Genomic DNA, 17,521 nt, shown 5'->3' on the forward strand with positions numbered 1-17,521 from the left:
TTGCCTGCCCATGACCCAGTGTTCCTTCCTTGGACCACTTTTAATAGATACAGACCACTGCAGACTGGGAACAAACCACAAAACCACAACAGCTGCAGTTGTGGAGATGCTCTAACCCAGTCGTCTGGACATCACAATTTGGTCCTTGTCAAATCCTTACGCTCACTCATTTTTTCTGCGTCTAACACATCACCTTTGAGGACAAAATGTTCACTTGCTGTCTTATACATCCCACCCACTAACAGGTGCCTTGAGTAAGAGATAATCAGTGTTATTCACTTAACTGCTCTTAATGTTATAAGGTCATAATGTAATGTCTGGTCTGTATAGCTGACACCTGACACCTGACATTTGATTTGTATGTGTCTTTTGAACATCCCATTTTATATGTTGTGTTGTCCTTACTTTCTTTTGTTCATCAGGTACTGATGTAGGTGAGGTGAAGAGCCCTGGGGTGCAGTCAGCGTTCCATATCAGAGCTCTATAGCAGGCCACACAAGATCCTCCACTCCAACCCATGTAAAGCATATCTTAATGGAGCTCATGCTGGAACAGATTTGGGTCTTCTTGTTCAAGTGAATGAAAAATGTACCGTTATTTAAAGACATCCTATATAACTGTGAACCACCATCTTCATGCTAACAGTTTGGGGACAAACCACATTTGGTGGGAAAATTAATGTGTCCCAATACTTTTGTCTATATAATGTAGTTTAAAAAAAAGACTGCAATTGAAATTAAAGTGTTAAGTGACTTTTTTTTTATTCATGCCTTCATTCAATCCATTAAACATCCATATATATATTTATGTATAAATTCACAGTCAATCCATATAAAAAAGAGAAATGTATACAGTAACATCATTTACAAATACATAATAGAGAAAACAGGATTAAAGGTTAATCCTGGGGCTTCTCTATACAACGCTTATATATAGAAATGGTGACGTCACATACTTTCAATAAAGGGTGCAATAAAAATACTGAACAAATACATGACAGGACATAAAAATGCACATACAGAGCATGATCTTTTTTTTCAATTTACAGACATTTGCTACACAATTTTGTGCACAATTTATGCAGTTTAAATGAAAATGAATCTCTCTCTCTCTCTCTCTCTCTCTCTCTCTCTCTCTCTCTCTCGATAACACAGTACATGGTTTCAATAATAATAATAATAATAATAATAATAATAATAATAATAATAATAATAATAATAGCATTAAAAGGATTATAACCTCATGTCAATCAAAAATATCAATGTTGTGCAAATTTTTATCAATAGAAAATAAATCACTGACTGTATATTTTTTCTTTTACTTTTTTGTAGGAAAATTATATTAAATGGATGGAATAGCATTCGCTAATTCACATTTACCTTAATACCCTGTTAGTTATCCATATACAGAGCCTGTCAAAAGTTCAGTCAAAAAAACACCAAGTCTTTATGGTTTCTGAGACACATGTGTTCCTTTTGTTTTTAATGCAACAAACTCGGTAAAAGGCAAAAACACACAAAAATTGGAAAGTGAATGAGCGAAAGAAAGTTCTGTGGACAGATGAGTAGAATGGGACGTGGTTGTCTCTAACAGAAGAACTTGTTCACTGTAAGATGAAGAACAGGAGAGAAGATGTTAGACTATCTCACCCACACAGTCAAACATGGAGGTGGACACTTAATGATTTGGGGTTGTTTTGGACCAGGGAATGTTGGAGACTTATTCCAGAAAGTGAAAGGAACCAACATGGCAACCATTCCACACTTTAACAGCATGCAATTCGACTGGACTGCGGCTTATTGGAACCGAATTCACAACAAGAGCTGATGAGTATGTCTAAGTCCTGTAAGTGTTATTTAGAGAGCAAGCAGTTGTCTGGAGTGTTATCTATCATCATCACACCTAAATCCTATTGAACTGCTCTGGGATGAACTGGATCACAAGGTCAGAAAGAAATCTCCAATTAATGAAGAACACCTTTGGCAAGATGTATTTCAGTTGAACGTTTGGAGAAATGAACTGTCCAGATGCTGAGAGTGTGTATAGATGTTATGCTAAGGGAGGAATTTTTGATAAAAAAGAAAGAGGAACATCTGACTATTTATATGTTTGGTCAAAGTACATTTTCATAATTCTAAATGACCGAGTTTGTTGCATAGAAACAAAAGGAACATGCATGTGTCTCTCCAAAACCAGAAAAAGACTTTGCAAACGTTTGACAGGCTCTGTATGTTTTTATTTCGAATGAAATCTCTGACCATTGACCTCCTTATCATACATGCTTGAGAAACAAATGAATAGTTTGGAGAAGTGATCTCAAATTAGATTTTGTATCTCTGCCCTTTCACAGTAAAAAAAACAACAACAAAACATAACAAATACAGCGATATACATTAAGGTTTTTCTTACTGGCTAAAACAAACTGGTGTAATACTCATGAAGTTGCGTTTAAAATTTACAATGAAATGACATATAAATGCTGATTATGATTGATGTGCCCTGCAATATGTGCTGGTATTATCTGATAATCTCTCTCTCTCTCTCTCTCTCTCTCTCTCTCTCTCTCTCTCTCTTTCTGTCTTCTCCTCCATTCTTTGTATGTCTTCTAGTATATGAGTGCATGATCAATACGATCAGCTCCTTACAGGTATAGATAGATAGATATAAATATATATATTGGTGTATAAATGTAGTTTTCAGGATATAAACAGTAAAAACTGATCATCACTCCTGCTCTTCATTCAGGACTCGACTGTATTTCTACAGTATTGTACAGATTTTTATGTATCTCCTAATACCTTGAGCACATTCAGGAAAAGGTCCAGCCTTTCCCGAGCCTCATCACGACTCTGTCCCAATAAAACTGCTTTATGTGTGTGTATGTGTGTGTCTTTGTGCATGCACGTGTATGTGTGCATCCTCACACCAGTGCATGGCGGCGGCGGTGGAGTGCCAGGTGGTCTGAGCGGGAGAAGCTGCGCTCGCAGTCACCACACTTGAATGGCTTGACACCGGTGTGCTTGCGGTAGTGACGTGTGAGCTCGTCCGAGCGTGCAAACTTCCATGCACAGCCTTCCCATGTGCACTTATATGGCTTCTCACCTGAGAGACAGTAAGAGAGAGTGTGAGGTGTAGCTCTGGTCATCTTTAGATTTGCTTTTGAAATCCGACAATATGCTGTACATTTATACAGGTTAATGTGATGTGATCCAAAACTCTTTAAAGATGCTGTTTGTCACAGGAAAGAGGTTTCAAAGCATTTGGGCCTCACATTCAGACTGTGCAACAATTTTTTTCCTCAAGCTATCAGGCTCCACACAGAAGTGAATTGTATCAAACACACACACACACACACACACACACACACACACACACACACACACTCACTGAACTGTTACAACCTGAACTCAAACACACACACACACTCAATACTCATCCATGTCGTCAACACCACCATTATTATATTTTAATCATATTATACTGTTTACTTATTATATTTACAAATAAATCAAGGGAATGGCAGATGAAATTCGATATTACAACTGATATAAAGAATAATGAATGAAGAAAAACTGACATGCAACAAGGAGTTTGTTTACTGGGCAACAGTGTTCTCTTCCAGTACATGACTTGTTAGTACATCCCACTACTGGCATACTCTCTTGGTAAACAATCACATGTATATTATTCAAAGAAAGAGTACATCATGTTAGTGCTTGGTATAAGTTGGCAGATTGGGACACAGCAACTGTTACTGAAGTAATTAATCACTTTTTTTCCCACAATACCCAATTGGAAAACCATTCCACTTCCCCTCGCTTCTAAAATTACAATTACATTGATTAAATTCTCTTGTGTCTCATTTAACTTGGTCTTTGCCAAGCTTTGTGCCAAATGTGTACAGTATGTGTTTTTCCAAGGTTTTCTGTTTTTTTTGTTTTTGTTTTGCTCCTTCTGTTAATAATTTGAATCCATTTACCTGGTGATTAAGAATTATTTCTGAAAAATGTCATAAAGGCAGGTTATGTGGCGTAGCTATAGGGCAATGGTGGTTCTGTGGTTAAGGCTATGGGTTACCTGCTCATAAGCTCTAGGGTTCAAGCCTTATCCCTGACAAACCGCTACTGTTGGGCCCTTGCACAAGGTACCCTTGTACACCAGACCCTGACATTTGCTCCAGGGGTGCTGACCCTGAAATCTTCCTAACAAGCTTGTATATGCGTCAACCTGCTGCAATTCATTGGCTCTATACATTTATTGTTTTACTTGGTTTATCTCAGACTTACCGGTGTGTGTCCTCCTGTGGGCTTTGAGGTGAGAGCTCTTAGTGTAAACCTTACTGCAGCCCTCAAACTCACAGCGGTGGATGCGCCTCTTCTTTGTGTCAGGAGACTCTGGCCGTCTCGATCTCCGCATGCTCTCGATGGTGAACGGCAACATAGGACTGCAACAACAATGTGGGGGGAAAAAACTGTACTTTATATTATTCATATCCTTCCTAAACCACAGAAAATGTTTTTGGGGCTGTATTTAAGTGTACTTTATTAGCTGAATACAGGATGATGCCCAGGCCAAACATCATCCCAAGACTTCAAGTACTTCAAGTGAAAATAAGCAATTAAGAAGCTCTGAACACAGATATTTATTCAAACATTTTAACCTTACAGAAAAACCACATGCCTCTTTGCCAGCTAATACAGACCTAGTTGTTATTTCTATAACTAAATGACAGATTGTTATAACTAGTTAGAACAAGCATACATAGAATACTAACAGTTAATTGGCTATTTAAAAAAATACTACAAATGTGAGGGATTTACATTTGGACAAATCCATTCTAAACTGTAAAATACATTATTAAGGCCACCTCTATACAAATCAATATTATAGGGAAACGCTGTATAACAGAGCACTGCATCACAAACAGGAATCTCATACAGTGAGAATAAATGTCATTACTAAAGATAAAGTCTCAGTAAACACAATTCAAAAAGTCTCCTTTCACTGCAGCCACAGCTGCACCACCACATACATCATCATTAGCAGTAGCATCAATATAAACCTCAAATTACCCAATTTTCCCTGCATTTAGTGCTTTTTCTCTGTGCATTACGCTTTTCCTGGTGATTTGAAATGAAGACAAATTGTGTGTTTCTGTGCAAATCCTATGGAAAAAGTATAAAAGAAGTATAAATGGTTCAAGAAAAAGCTTGTTTTGAACTGTTATGGCTGACCTTGCCTTAGATTGTCCATCTTTTCTGGGAAAGTTTGTCCTTGTAAGTGTATCTGCAAACTAATAAAAATTTCTTTTCCTCTGTCAGCAATTGTGGAATGAAAAAAAAGCTATTAAATTCACATGTATATATTTGAGCTTGTGCAGTTTACTACAGATGCGGTTTGCAAGCTTTGACTCGTGTGCTCTCTGAACATCCAATCAAAGGACATGAAAATGCCAAAGTGACTGGATGCTCTGATCGGTTAAAACAACATCTTCAAGCAACGTGGAGTTTTCGTATACGTAAAATTATTTTGACCCCGGCAACACGTAATGTGACGACTGAATCTGATTGGATAGACACTCCAACGTAAACAGAGAAACACTACGAAATGCAGAAAATAGACTATTGAGAATAATTTACATACATATGCAAAAATCAAAATAGCAGTGATTCTGCTAGAGTTTAGGCCAGCAGAGAAGGCCTTTATATAAATATAATGGAGTAGTATACTGACAGAGAGAAAAAACTCCAAAGCTGCTCTGTTATCAAATTGCACAAACGTTAAATATATGAAGTATTACTTTATCAACTTTATCAGTAATACTTCATATATTTAACGTTTGTGCAATTTGATAACAGAGCAGCTTTGGCAGTAATTATAAATCCGGACACTAGAGGGTGCTGCTGTAATGCGGTTACTGTTGCTGTGATGCCCTGAGCCTTCTTTACTCACACATGAAGCAGGAATGTATTTATCCATAAACATATTCAAGAGGCGTAAACAATTTTCACATAAACTCGGAAAATACGATGAAACTAAACAATGTCCATGAACACGAGCACACAAACACACAGACAAAAAGTTACACTGTATATTTCAATACAAAAGAGAAAAAAATGAACAAACCCAGCTTGTTCATAAACATATGAACAAACATAAAACACACACACACACACACACACACACACACACACACACACACACACACACACACACACAATGGATTCTGATCAGTGGTTTGAGTACAACAAGCTTTATCTGTAGAAATTTGGGAGTTGCTCCTCACCCCCTGCAGACATACTTCCTGTTTCTCTTGGGCCACAGAGGTACATCGTGTGTGTGTGTGTGTGTGTGTGTGTGTGTGTGAGTGGGGGGAGAGAGAGAGAGAGAGAGAGAGAGAGAGAGAGAGAGAGAGAAGAGAGAGAGATGTGGAAAGGGGATAACGGCCACCTGTGGCTGTTGGCAGCTTGAACTCTTCTGGGAGCCCAGAGGAGATGGAGGGGAAAAAGAAGCACTCGACTCCCACATCTCCCCTTCTCTCATTCTCTCCCAAAACGGAGAGGAGAAAATGATTCACGATTTAGCACGGGACATGATGGAGGGAGCCGAGAGAGCAGAGGCTGGCTTTACGAAGGTCTGACATGTCTTTGTCTCAGGAGATCTTCAAATCTTTGGGATGCTGGATTTGCAGGTTTCACACATTAGGGAGTGAAGAGAGTCAGGGTCGTAACAAACAGATTTGTTTAGGAACCACAATATGTCATTCTGAGCTAGTGCACTGGGTCAGGAACTGAGAGAGAGAGAGAGAGAGAGAGAGAGAGAGAGAGAGAGAGAGAGAGAGAGAGAGAGAGAGAGAGAGAGAGAGAGAGAGAGAGAGAGAGAACATAAAATGTGGAAAATTTGAAACAATACAGTTGTGTGTTGCTAGGTGATGGAGGTGTGAGGGTCATGGAGTTGTGAGGTGTAAATTTTGAGGTGATGGGCGTGAGGGTGGTGGAGGTGTGAGATGCTGGAGGTGTGAAGGTGTAAGTTGTGAGGTAATGGAGTTGTGAGGTGATGGAGGTGTGAGGTAATGGAGTTGTGAGGTGATGGAGGTGTAAGGTGATGGAGGTGTGAGGGTGATAGAGTTGTGAGGTGATGGAAGTGTGAGATGATGGAGGTGTGAGGTGTGAGTTGTGAGGTGATGGAAGTGTGAGGTGATGGATTTGTGAAGTGAATTAATTATGAGGTGATGGAGGGGTGAAGTGATGAAGTTGTGAGTTGACTGAAGTGCGAGGTGTTGGTGGTGTGAGTTGATGGAGCTGTGAGGTGATGGAGTTGTGAGTTGACTAAGTTGTTAGGTGATGGAGTTGTTGGTTTTGGAGGTGTGAGTTATTTGAGGTATAAGGTAATAGAAGTTTGAGTTGATGGAGTTGTAAGGTGGTGGAGGTATGAGGGTCAGGGAGTTGTGAGGTGTAAATTGTAAGGTGATGGAAGTGTGAGGTGTGAGTTGTGAGGTGATGGGGTTGTGAGGTGATGGAGGTGTGAGGTGATGAAGGTGTGAGGATGATGGAGTTGTGAGATGATGAAGATGTGAGGTGTGAGTTGTGAGGTGATGGAGCTGTGAGGTGATGGAGGTGTGAGGTAATAAAGGTGTGAGGTAATAGAAGTGTGAGGTAATGGAGGTGTGAGGTGTGAGTTGTGAGGTGATGGAGTTGTGAGATGATGGAGATGTAAAGTGATTGAGTTGTGAGGCAATGGAGGTGTGAGTTTGAACGGAAGTGTAAGGTGATGGAGGTGTGAGTTGTTGAAGATGTGAGGTTATGGTGTTGTGAGATGATGGATTTGTGAAGTGATTTAATTATGAGGTGATGGATGTGTAAAGTAATGAAATTGTGAGTTGATGGAGCTGTGAGGTGATGGAGTTGTGAGGTGATGGAGATTTGAGGTTATAGAGGGTGTAGTGATGTAGTTGTGAGTTAACTGAAGTGTGAGGTGTTGGTGGTGTGAGGGTGATAGTAGTGTGAGGTGATGAAGTTGTGAGTTGACTAGGTTGTGAGGTGATGGAATTGTGGGTTATTGGAGGTGTGAGTTATTGGAGGTGTGAGGTGAAAGAAATCTGAGTTGCTGGAGTTGTAAGGTTATGAAGTTGTGAGTTGACTGAGGTGTAAGTTATTGAAGGTGTAGGGTGATAGAGGTGTAAATTTAGTAATGAGTTAATAAAGTAGTGAATTGAAAGGGTTGTTATGGAATAGTGAGTTGATGAAGTTGTAAGTTGATGGAGTATTGAGTTGATGAATGTATAGGTGATGGATATGTGAAGGGATGGAGTTGTAATGTGATTGAGGTGTGAGGTGATGGAGGTGTGAGGTGATGGAGTTGCGAGGTGCTGAAAACATGAGGTGATGAAGTTTTGAGGTGTAGAGGATGTGAGGTGATGGAGTTGTGAGGAGTGGAGGATGCGAGGTGATGAACTTGTGAGGTGGTGGACGGTTTGAGGTGATGTAGTTGTGGGGTGTGAAAGGTGTTAAGTGTGGAAGATGTCAGGTAATGGACTTGTGAGGTGTGGAGGATGTGAGGTGATGGAGTTGTGAGGTGTGGAAGATGTGAGGTGATGGAGTTGTGAGGTGATGGAGTTGTGAGGTGGTGGAAGGTGTGAGGTGATGGAGTTTAAAGGTGTGAGGTGATGGAGTTGTTAGGTGGTGGAAGGTGTGAGGTGATGGAGTTGTTAGGTGTGGAAGGTGTGAGGTGATGGAGTTGTTAGGTGGTGGAAGGTGTGAGGTGATGGAGTTGTGAGGTGATTAAGTTTTGAGGTGTGGAGGATGTGAGGTGATGGAGTTGTTAGGTAGTAGAAGGTGTGAGGTGATGGAGTTGTGAGGTGATGGAGTTTTGAGGTGTGGAGGATGTGAGGTGATGGAGTTGTAAGGTGTTGGAAGGTATAAGGTGATGGAGTTGTGGAAGGTGTGAGGTGTGGAACGTGTAAGGTGATGGAGTTGTGAGGTGGAAGGTGTGAGGTGATGGAGTTGTTAGGTGGTGGAAGGTGTGAGGTGATGGAGTTGTGAGGTGATGGAGTTTTGAGGTGTGGAGGATGTGAGGTGATGGAGTTGTAAGGTGTTGGAAGGTGTAAGGTGATGGAGTTGTGGAAGGTGTGAGTTGTGGAAGGTGTGAGGTGATGGAGTTGTGAGGTGTGGAAGGTGTGAGGTGATTGAGTAGCGAGTTGATGGAGGGGATGGAGATGTGATGTGATGAAGTTGTGGCCTGTGAGCTGTTTTGTGTCCTTCTGTTTTCAGGCCGTGTTTGTAGTGAAGGTTGAATGTGGGAGAGGGAAGCTGCAGCTGAACAGCCTCTAAAAACGGTGGTGCTTGTTCTTTTGTTCCGTCTTTTGTTTGAAACATTTTTTCCTCTTGGAGGCGCGGGAAGGGGCTTTCCTGCAGTGCGGATGTGCATGGCAGTGCCACTGAGCTCCGATCAGTTTACATGCTAATTCCAGCACACAGGACAATAACGTCCAGAGAGTTCAACTGTTCCGGGATCAGGAGAAGTGAACCGGGTCTATGACATGAACCTGGTCGCCTCATGCACCTGCGTCCCTGAAACATACTCCCTTAGAGACCTGAGCAAACAATGATTTTAAGGAACGGCAGAGTGCATTAGCCAGCTCATCCGGCCAGTCTCTCTCTCTCTCTCTCTCTCTCTCTCTCTCTCTCTCTCTCTCTCTCACACATACCCACACACTATGCCACATACAAAAACACCGTTGCCTTGAGGCTTGGCACAGCACTCAGCACCGCTGGCAGCCATGTTCCTCTTCCTCCTCCCGGTGTGCCCATCAGCTGGCACGGCTGCACCGCCAACACTCTAGCCTTGCGGGCGTTCTGAATATGTAGGAGCCTCTGTCACCCTCCAGGGAGAATTCCTTTATTAATGAGCTTCCCTTTGGGGATGAGCTAGATGCACACACACTCATGCACACTCACACACCTGCACATCTGCCATTCCTTCACAAGTGCCCATTTATAATGATGATGAATTCATGCTGACAGTGAAAGTGTCTCCACAAAATTCTATCAAGCTGAGAGACAAAAGTAGCCAGATCACAAGCACACACACACACACACACACACACACACACACACACACACACACACACATATAAACACAACGGGTTGGAGTTTATTTCCATGGTTTAAGCTGTCCAGTGTTGCACGTAACACACAGTAACAGATGATTGTGGATCTACAACCTACTCCAACACTATTAAAGATTCATCAAATTGTCTCTTTTAGGGAACTTCTATGTAATAGAATATAATCGTACAACAATGTTTCATATCACCTATTTAAAGAAACAAGGTTTTCTGTAATACAATTTGTAATAAAAAATATTTATATAAATCTGTTCATATGAAGAAAAGGTTCCATCTAACACTCTACAGTTTTCTTCAGTTTGTTGTCTAGGACCTGAACAATTCCATGTAGATTTTCAGAAAAAGCTCCATATAGAATGCATTTTAAAACCTAGTGCCCTTGATACAAATTAATGAACTAGGTAGTACAATGACTAGTTAGTAAGCTGGAAACTTTTCATGGTAAAGGGACAGGGACAGTCCCTTTCAGGGAGGGTTCAGCATAAAGGTTGAAGCATTGCTAAACACATTTTTGTTGTGTGTGTGTGTGTGTGTGTGTGTGTGTGTGTGTGTGTGTGTGTGTGTGTGTTTGTATAATAAAAACTCACTCTTGTACAGCACGTGCGATGGTCAATGCAGTAGAGCCAGTCTCATTCACACTGTCCAACGTCACATTGGGCAAGTCGTCGTCCTCGCTGTCACTCAAAGTTCGCCTTGGAGATGGTCCATCTGGTACTCTGTGTGTGACTGGAAAAGGGGATGGAGAGTGTGGGGTTAGAGACGTGGTGTGGATATGAATCAGCATGAAGTGAAAAAATACACATGATTTATTTCTATATCTCTGTTCAAATTTATAATAAAAATCTGATTGTGTTGTGATTGTGAAGGGGAGCGAAAAAGTGTTGACCAAGAATATGTTTTATATTTTCCAAAATTGCCCCATTTATCTTAGATGACATCTTTGCAAACTCATGACATTCTCTCATCAGATTCATGAGGTAGTCACGTGAAGTGGTTTTCAGTTCACAGGTGTGTTAAGAATTCATTTGCGACATTTCTTGCCTTTTAAATTATTAGTGTACTTTAGACCATCAGTTGTCTTGTGAAGGGGAAGTACAGAGTCAATAACATTATAAGTGCTCCTACAACTACTGTATAAATTCATATAATGGCAAGAAACAATCTTAAAATGACAATCTATTATTATTTTAAGAAACTACGGTCAGTCAATACAAACTGTCAAACACTAAGACAAAAGAAGCTCTTATGAGGACAGTCCCAGGATCGAGACTACCTCTTCTAAGAGCTACCTCTGCTGCAGTTTATTAGCATTACCAGCCTCAGAAACTGCCAATTTACATAAATGCATCAACTTTTCAGAGGAGACTGCAAGAGTCAGGCCTTCATGGTCAAATTGTGTCAAAGAAACCACTACTTGCTTAAGCCAGGAAACACAATGAATGGATTTCAGATTTCTGGCTCTTATCACTGTATATATACTGTACACACACACACACACACACACACACACACACACACACACACACATATATATATATATATATATATATATATATATATATATATATTTATATATATATATATATATATATATATATATATATATATATATATATATATATATATATATATATATATATATATATATACGCCACTGAGAAAAATAGACTTTTAGCCTTATCCAATAACGGTGAGGAAAAACAACTTTAAAAACAGAATTTACTTACTAATCTTAATCTAGCTACTTAGCTAACCAAGCTAAACTATAAATCTTAGGAGTAAGGCTTACATTATGTTTCGCAAGTTTGGCTAAAGAAAAAACTAACAATATGACAATTTATATACTTCCTCATGGCTACATGTGACTAAATGTTTGCTAGTTAATGAGCAGTTAGCTAGACTAGCTGTTTTTTGTGGAGAAAATGTGGGAGATTCTTAACTTGTGTTTCTAATTTTTTTTTTATTTAATTCCTTTTGTTTGTTTGTTTTTTTGTGTAGAAATGACCTCATAAAACGTCAGCATATGCTAACATCTTGCTAAAATTTTCTGGTTTGAATTTACCCAGTCGTGTCTACAAACGCATGTGGAGTTACTTGGGGGAAGAAAAATAAAAACAAAACAAAAAACTAAAACAGCACTGGGTTTTTGCCTACAGATGTGACATATGAAAAGATTTCTGAGATCCCAATCAAAGATCGATTGATCTTCTATACTGTAATCTGAAACAAATGAAGTTGTTATCTGGAAGAGAGAGCGAAAAAGTATTTTCAAGTTCAAGTTTAAATTCACCAGGGTTTGTGATGAGATGCTGGGATTTTTTTTTTAAGCTTTTCTAATAAATCTCTCTGACACAGTTAATTAACGCTATACCTAAAGTCTAGTGTTCTGAAAAATACAGGATTTCCTGGTAAACACAAAAGCGTATCAATCACATCCTGTGAAACTGTAGCCGGATGTACCTGTCTGTGTTTGTGTGTTTAATCGTTTTAATGATTAATATTTACAAATGTTTATTTTGTATTATGTATTTATTTATTTGTTTATTTATTTATTTGATCATGGCTAAGCTTGTTGCCCTGTTAATGTGGTACTATGGAAACCTCTCTAGGCACAGCAAAGAGGATAGACCCTCATTAATAAAACATTTTTATACATAAACAGATGTAGGATTGTCATACTTGGAGTGCATATGAGCTGCATGTGTGGGAAAGTGTTTTTTGTGTGTGTGTGTGTGTGTGTGTGTGTGTGTGTGTGTGTGTGTGTGTGTGTGAGTCTGTGTGTGTGTGTGTGTGTGTGTTAGAGGAGACTGGTCTTAGGTAACCCCGCTGTCTGCTCTGTTTCAAAAGAATGAGGGTAAGGACAGAAAGGGAACAAGAAAATCCTCAACTGCCACTAAGCCTGTTATAAACAGCACTCGTGCGGAAACGCAGACAGACTGCCCTGAAAAATATCTGTGTGTGTGTGTGTGTGTGTGTGTGTGTGAAAGAGATGGCGGAATACCCATAAGACTCCTTTCCCTAATCTCTTAAAGCAAGCATAATACAAAAGAATATATATTAGGACATAAATGTCAAAATGCATTACAAAAATCCCACTTGTATTCTTTCCTGTATGTCTACACATGCTTTGGATGGCAGTTATAACTCATACGTTCTAGGTACCCTGAATTTGAAGAAGCCATCTGTAATTTTAGCATTATTTTCCCTCTCTGAAGTCTAATTAAAAGCGCAAAATGTTTACCCCCCACCATGTCCATTAAAAACAAATACACCTAGTAAGATGCTGGTTAAGATAAAGGGGTGGAGCTATTTTCGGGGTCAGAAATAGATCAACCAGAATCCAAGCCAAGTAAATAGCATAGATCAAATACACAGTGCGATAATGCAAAATACATGGGTTTTTCTGATAATTAAAATGATCGGATTGTTACAGGGATCAAAATATAATTACATTTAACAAACTGCAGCTTAACATTTTTTGTATTAAAGAAAGACTGTAAGAGAGGGCAGTCTAAAAAATGGTGAATGCATTGTTGGGGCTCTGGGTTGTGTTACTAACACTGATGAGATTGCAGGACTCAAAGAGGATTTTGCAGACGACAAAGAAAGTGAGACAGATAGAAAAAGGGGAAGTGTGTATAGAGAGAGAGAAAGAGAGAGAGAGAGAGAGAGAGAGAGAGAGAGAGAGAGAGGAGAGGGAGAAGGAGAAGGGTGAAACAGAACAAACGTCAAAGCCAGTGCCAGAGTTGGAAAGGTACAGATGTTGAGGAAGGGGAAGAGCTGAGAATCTGTAAACTATACCGAGATCCATCAGTTATTCTGCCATGTTTGTCTATTAAAAGCATACATTCTCACTCTCTCTGTCTCGCTCTGTTTCTCTCTCGCCACTGAACTCTGTCTCACCTTTTCCATGTATCCTGCTTTCCTCCAACATGGGTGCCATGAGACCTCCAGGTCCCAGTGAGCCAACCCCGGGGTAGACCAGAGGCACAGGTTGCACCACAACAGGGACTCTACAGTGGTGCAGGTGAATGGGGCTTGGGCATGGAGGCATTACATGGGGCATGTGCAGGAATGGCTGCCCCCTGCGAATGATAGAGGGGGGAGATGCCACCCTTGATGGAGACATCTTTAATCGTGGCACTGGAGTTATGACAGATGGAGGGGAGGTTGAGGGCAGCGATAACGACGATAATGACGACGATGATGATGATGAAGACGACGATGATGATGAAGGAGACTTGGTGGAGGAGACTGAAGGGGAGCGTGGTGAGAAACGCAGCAGTGATGAGGATGGTGATAATGATGATGACGACAATGATGATGATGAAGATGAAGATGGGGAAGAGCGAGATCTGTTGGTTGAAAGGTCGACAGGCTCGGTCTGGAACAGGTCTGATGGGAATCGTTTTTCGGGAGAATGAGTACGGAATCGTCTTTCCATCACCAACACGCCCATGTCTGCGTAGCTACGGATCTCAGGAGACTGTTAAAGAAAAGAAATAAAGGTATTTTAAATATGAATAACATCATGGATTTTTTTTTACTGTTTGTAGGGTAAAAACACACTATAGAGAAACATTGTTTGTGGACACCTGACCATTAGGTTGGCATGTGCTTTTTAAACATCCAATTCAAGATTTAGTTCCCATTTGCTGTTATATATCATTCTGTCAGAAAAGTGTCAGTAAATTCAGGTACTGATGTAGGTAATGTGAGGCAGCCTGGGGTGCAGTCAGCATTCCAATGAATTCCTAAAGAGTTCAATAGGGTTAAGGCCAGTGATCTATAGCAGGCCACTCTTGTGAACCAAGACATTGTCATGCTGGAAAAGGTTTGGGTCTCATGAGTCATTAAAGAAAAAATTTACTGCTTCAGCATCCATTGACATCCTATACAATTATGTGCCTCCAAATTTGTGGTAAGAGTTTGGGGACGAAGCACATATGGCTGAAAAAGTCAGGTGTCCCAACACTATTCTTCATATAGTGTATTTATTTGACAATTATTTATAAGTTATATAAATTTAAAGAAGCCATTTGTAAAGTATGGTGCTGTCTGTGAGAAAACAAAACATGAATGACAACATTCCCATAAATGACTTCATATTCTTGTTAAAACTGAATTTGCCTGTTAGGATGCCTGATAAGAAAAAAAAAGATGTAAGGGCAGGGTAAATTTCTGGGCCAGAAAAACAACAGCAACAGCAATAACAACTAAAGATTGAAATGAAGAAACTAGCCAGATCTATTGCAGAACAGTATTGCAAATAACAATTACATGCGATATCCTTTAAAATTACACAATTCTCACAAGTTTAGAAGCACTTTTAAATATTACAAACAGCACCTTATTTCTCCATATGTTTGCAACAAGTGCTAGTAATTTTTATAGCGCTCTTACATTTGCAAACAAAAAGTGTCAAAGAAAAAGTGCCCTAATTTTCCGCTGTGTTTCCTGCGGTCGGCTGGTTTGGAGGTTTCTCAACTGAAATGAAACTTGTTTTTTAAACCTCATCTTTCTCTCTCCCTCTCTCTCTAACACCCTCCCGCGCAGGCAACTGTGGTCGAATTTTTTGATCTTCATCGTTCCTCTTCTCCTCCTACACAGCCCGTTTCCAACCCCTTATTCGGAAGGGAAAACGAAGGAGGGGGTTCCTCCTGCTTATTAGCGCTCATTTTCCGTACTCAAAGAGCTTCTGGACAGAACTGGGGGAGCAAAGTTTCCAAGAAAATAATAATAATAGAAAAAAGATACTTTAGCACAGAGCCGAATCAAACAGCACATGCATGCTTCAACCGTCCATTCCCCTATTTCACACTTCAAATGTGGGACTTTGTAGCATACACCAAAAAACCACATGCAAACAACAGTGGCCGCAATGAAACGAATAGACAGAGAAAAAGAAAGAGATTAGAAAGGACGAGAGAGTGAGAGAGAGAGACAGAGACAGAGAGAGAGCGAGACAGAAGGGAAAGATAGGATCAGTCTCTGCATACTGTCCTCAATTTGCTGTGCGGTCTGTGATCTACAAACAAAAAACAACAAAATATGCACAGACAATAAAGGTAGCGTTAGATAATGAAAGATAACTAGTAACAACACTAGTTAAAAATATTCAACTTTTTTTGTATAGAATGTCACTAATTTTTTGTCACCGAGATGTTTCTCACATATATATATCACTTTCAGAGTTCAGACAAGTACACTGGCCGGCTAATGTTACTGTTTAACAACATTTACCTGCAATGAAATATATTGCAAAAATATTGGTCTGATATAACCAAATGAAGATTTAGATATCATTTCATCGTATCTCAAAACTCAAATTTTAGCTAGTTTAATAGCAGTTAGCTATACATCTACAGTGCCTGTCAAAAGTTTGAAAACATATAGCCTTTTATTGTTTTTGAGACACAGACAAACTGGGTAAAAAGGCAAAAACACATAAGAATTGGACAGTGAATGACTGGAAGCAAGATAAGTACAAATTAGACATTTTTGTCTCTAACAGAAGAACTTCTGTAAGACAAAGACAGGAGAGATTATTTTAGCTGACTGCCTCACCCCACAGTCAATCATGGAGGTGGAAGCTAAATGGTTTGGGGTTGTTTTTAGAGCAGGAAAGGTTGGAGACTTATTCCAGGTGAAAGGACCCAACATGGCTACCATTCCATACTTCAACAGCATGCAATTCCATCTTGACTGCGGCTCATTGGAACCCAACTTTACCATACAACAAGATGATGACCCAAACCCAAAGATGATGACCCAAAGCAAGGTCTGTAAGTGCTATTTAAAAAGCAAACATTTGGCTGGAATGTTATCTTTTATTGGCCTTCCCAGTCACTGAACCCAAATCCAATTGAACTGCTCTGGGATGAAGGTCAGAAAGAAATCTCCAACTTGTAAAGTACACATTTTGGCAAGTTTTACAAATTTTAACTTCTGAAGGTTTGGAGAAAATAATTGTCCGGATGTTATTAATGTTATTCATGCTAAGGAATGAAAATAAAGTTGAACTGTTGTGAAGTTTTTGTACCAACATCTGTACATTTATATATTTGTCAACCAACTGTAATTTCATCAACATGGAGGTGTACACATAATCAGTGACCAGCTACATCGGCACGTGCATTGATGACGTGACCATCTCCAAGATTATCACCACACGCTTCAACCAGAAGCTAAGGTGCGTGCGCTGTTGAAATCTAGAGACTCCACCTTCAGAGCTGGGGAAAAGATGGCCTTAAGAACAGCATGGGCCAAACTGTTCCGTGCCATCAGAGAAGCGAAGTGCACACACACCAAGAGAATCCACAGTTAATCCAGGACAGCAGAGACACGTGGCAGGGCATCCAGAATTACAAGACAACTTCACCTGCTTGTGACCGA

At 39.9% G+C, this 17,521-nt stretch overlaps 1 protein-coding gene across 1 annotated transcript in view; it reads right to left on the minus strand.

Moving 5' to 3' along the window:
• Window positions 1–1,636: 1,636 nt before the first annotated feature.
• klf12a (Kruppel-like factor 12a) overlaps window positions 1,637–17,521 on the minus strand; it is a 28,730-nt gene continuing 12,845 nt past the window's right edge. Inside the window, exons 3-6 of the mRNA XM_046837540.1 lie at window positions 14,030–14,612; window positions 10,714–10,852; window positions 4,287–4,444; window positions 1,637–3,102 (exon numbers count right to left, since the gene is read on the minus strand). Of these exons, the coding sequence (XP_046693496.1) occupies window positions 2,921–3,102; window positions 4,287–4,444; window positions 10,714–10,852; window positions 14,030–14,612 (1,062 nt within the window). The 3' untranslated portion in view covers window positions 1,637–2,920. The remainder of the gene's footprint in view (window positions 3,103–4,286; window positions 4,445–10,713; window positions 10,853–14,029; window positions 14,613–17,521) is intronic.

Source organism: Silurus meridionalis, chromosome 24 (assembly GCF_014805685.1).
Source record: "Silurus meridionalis isolate SWU-2019-XX chromosome 24, ASM1480568v1, whole genome shotgun sequence".
In the NCBI taxonomy this organism is placed as follows: domain Eukaryota; kingdom Metazoa; phylum Chordata; class Actinopteri; order Siluriformes; family Siluridae; genus Silurus; species Silurus meridionalis.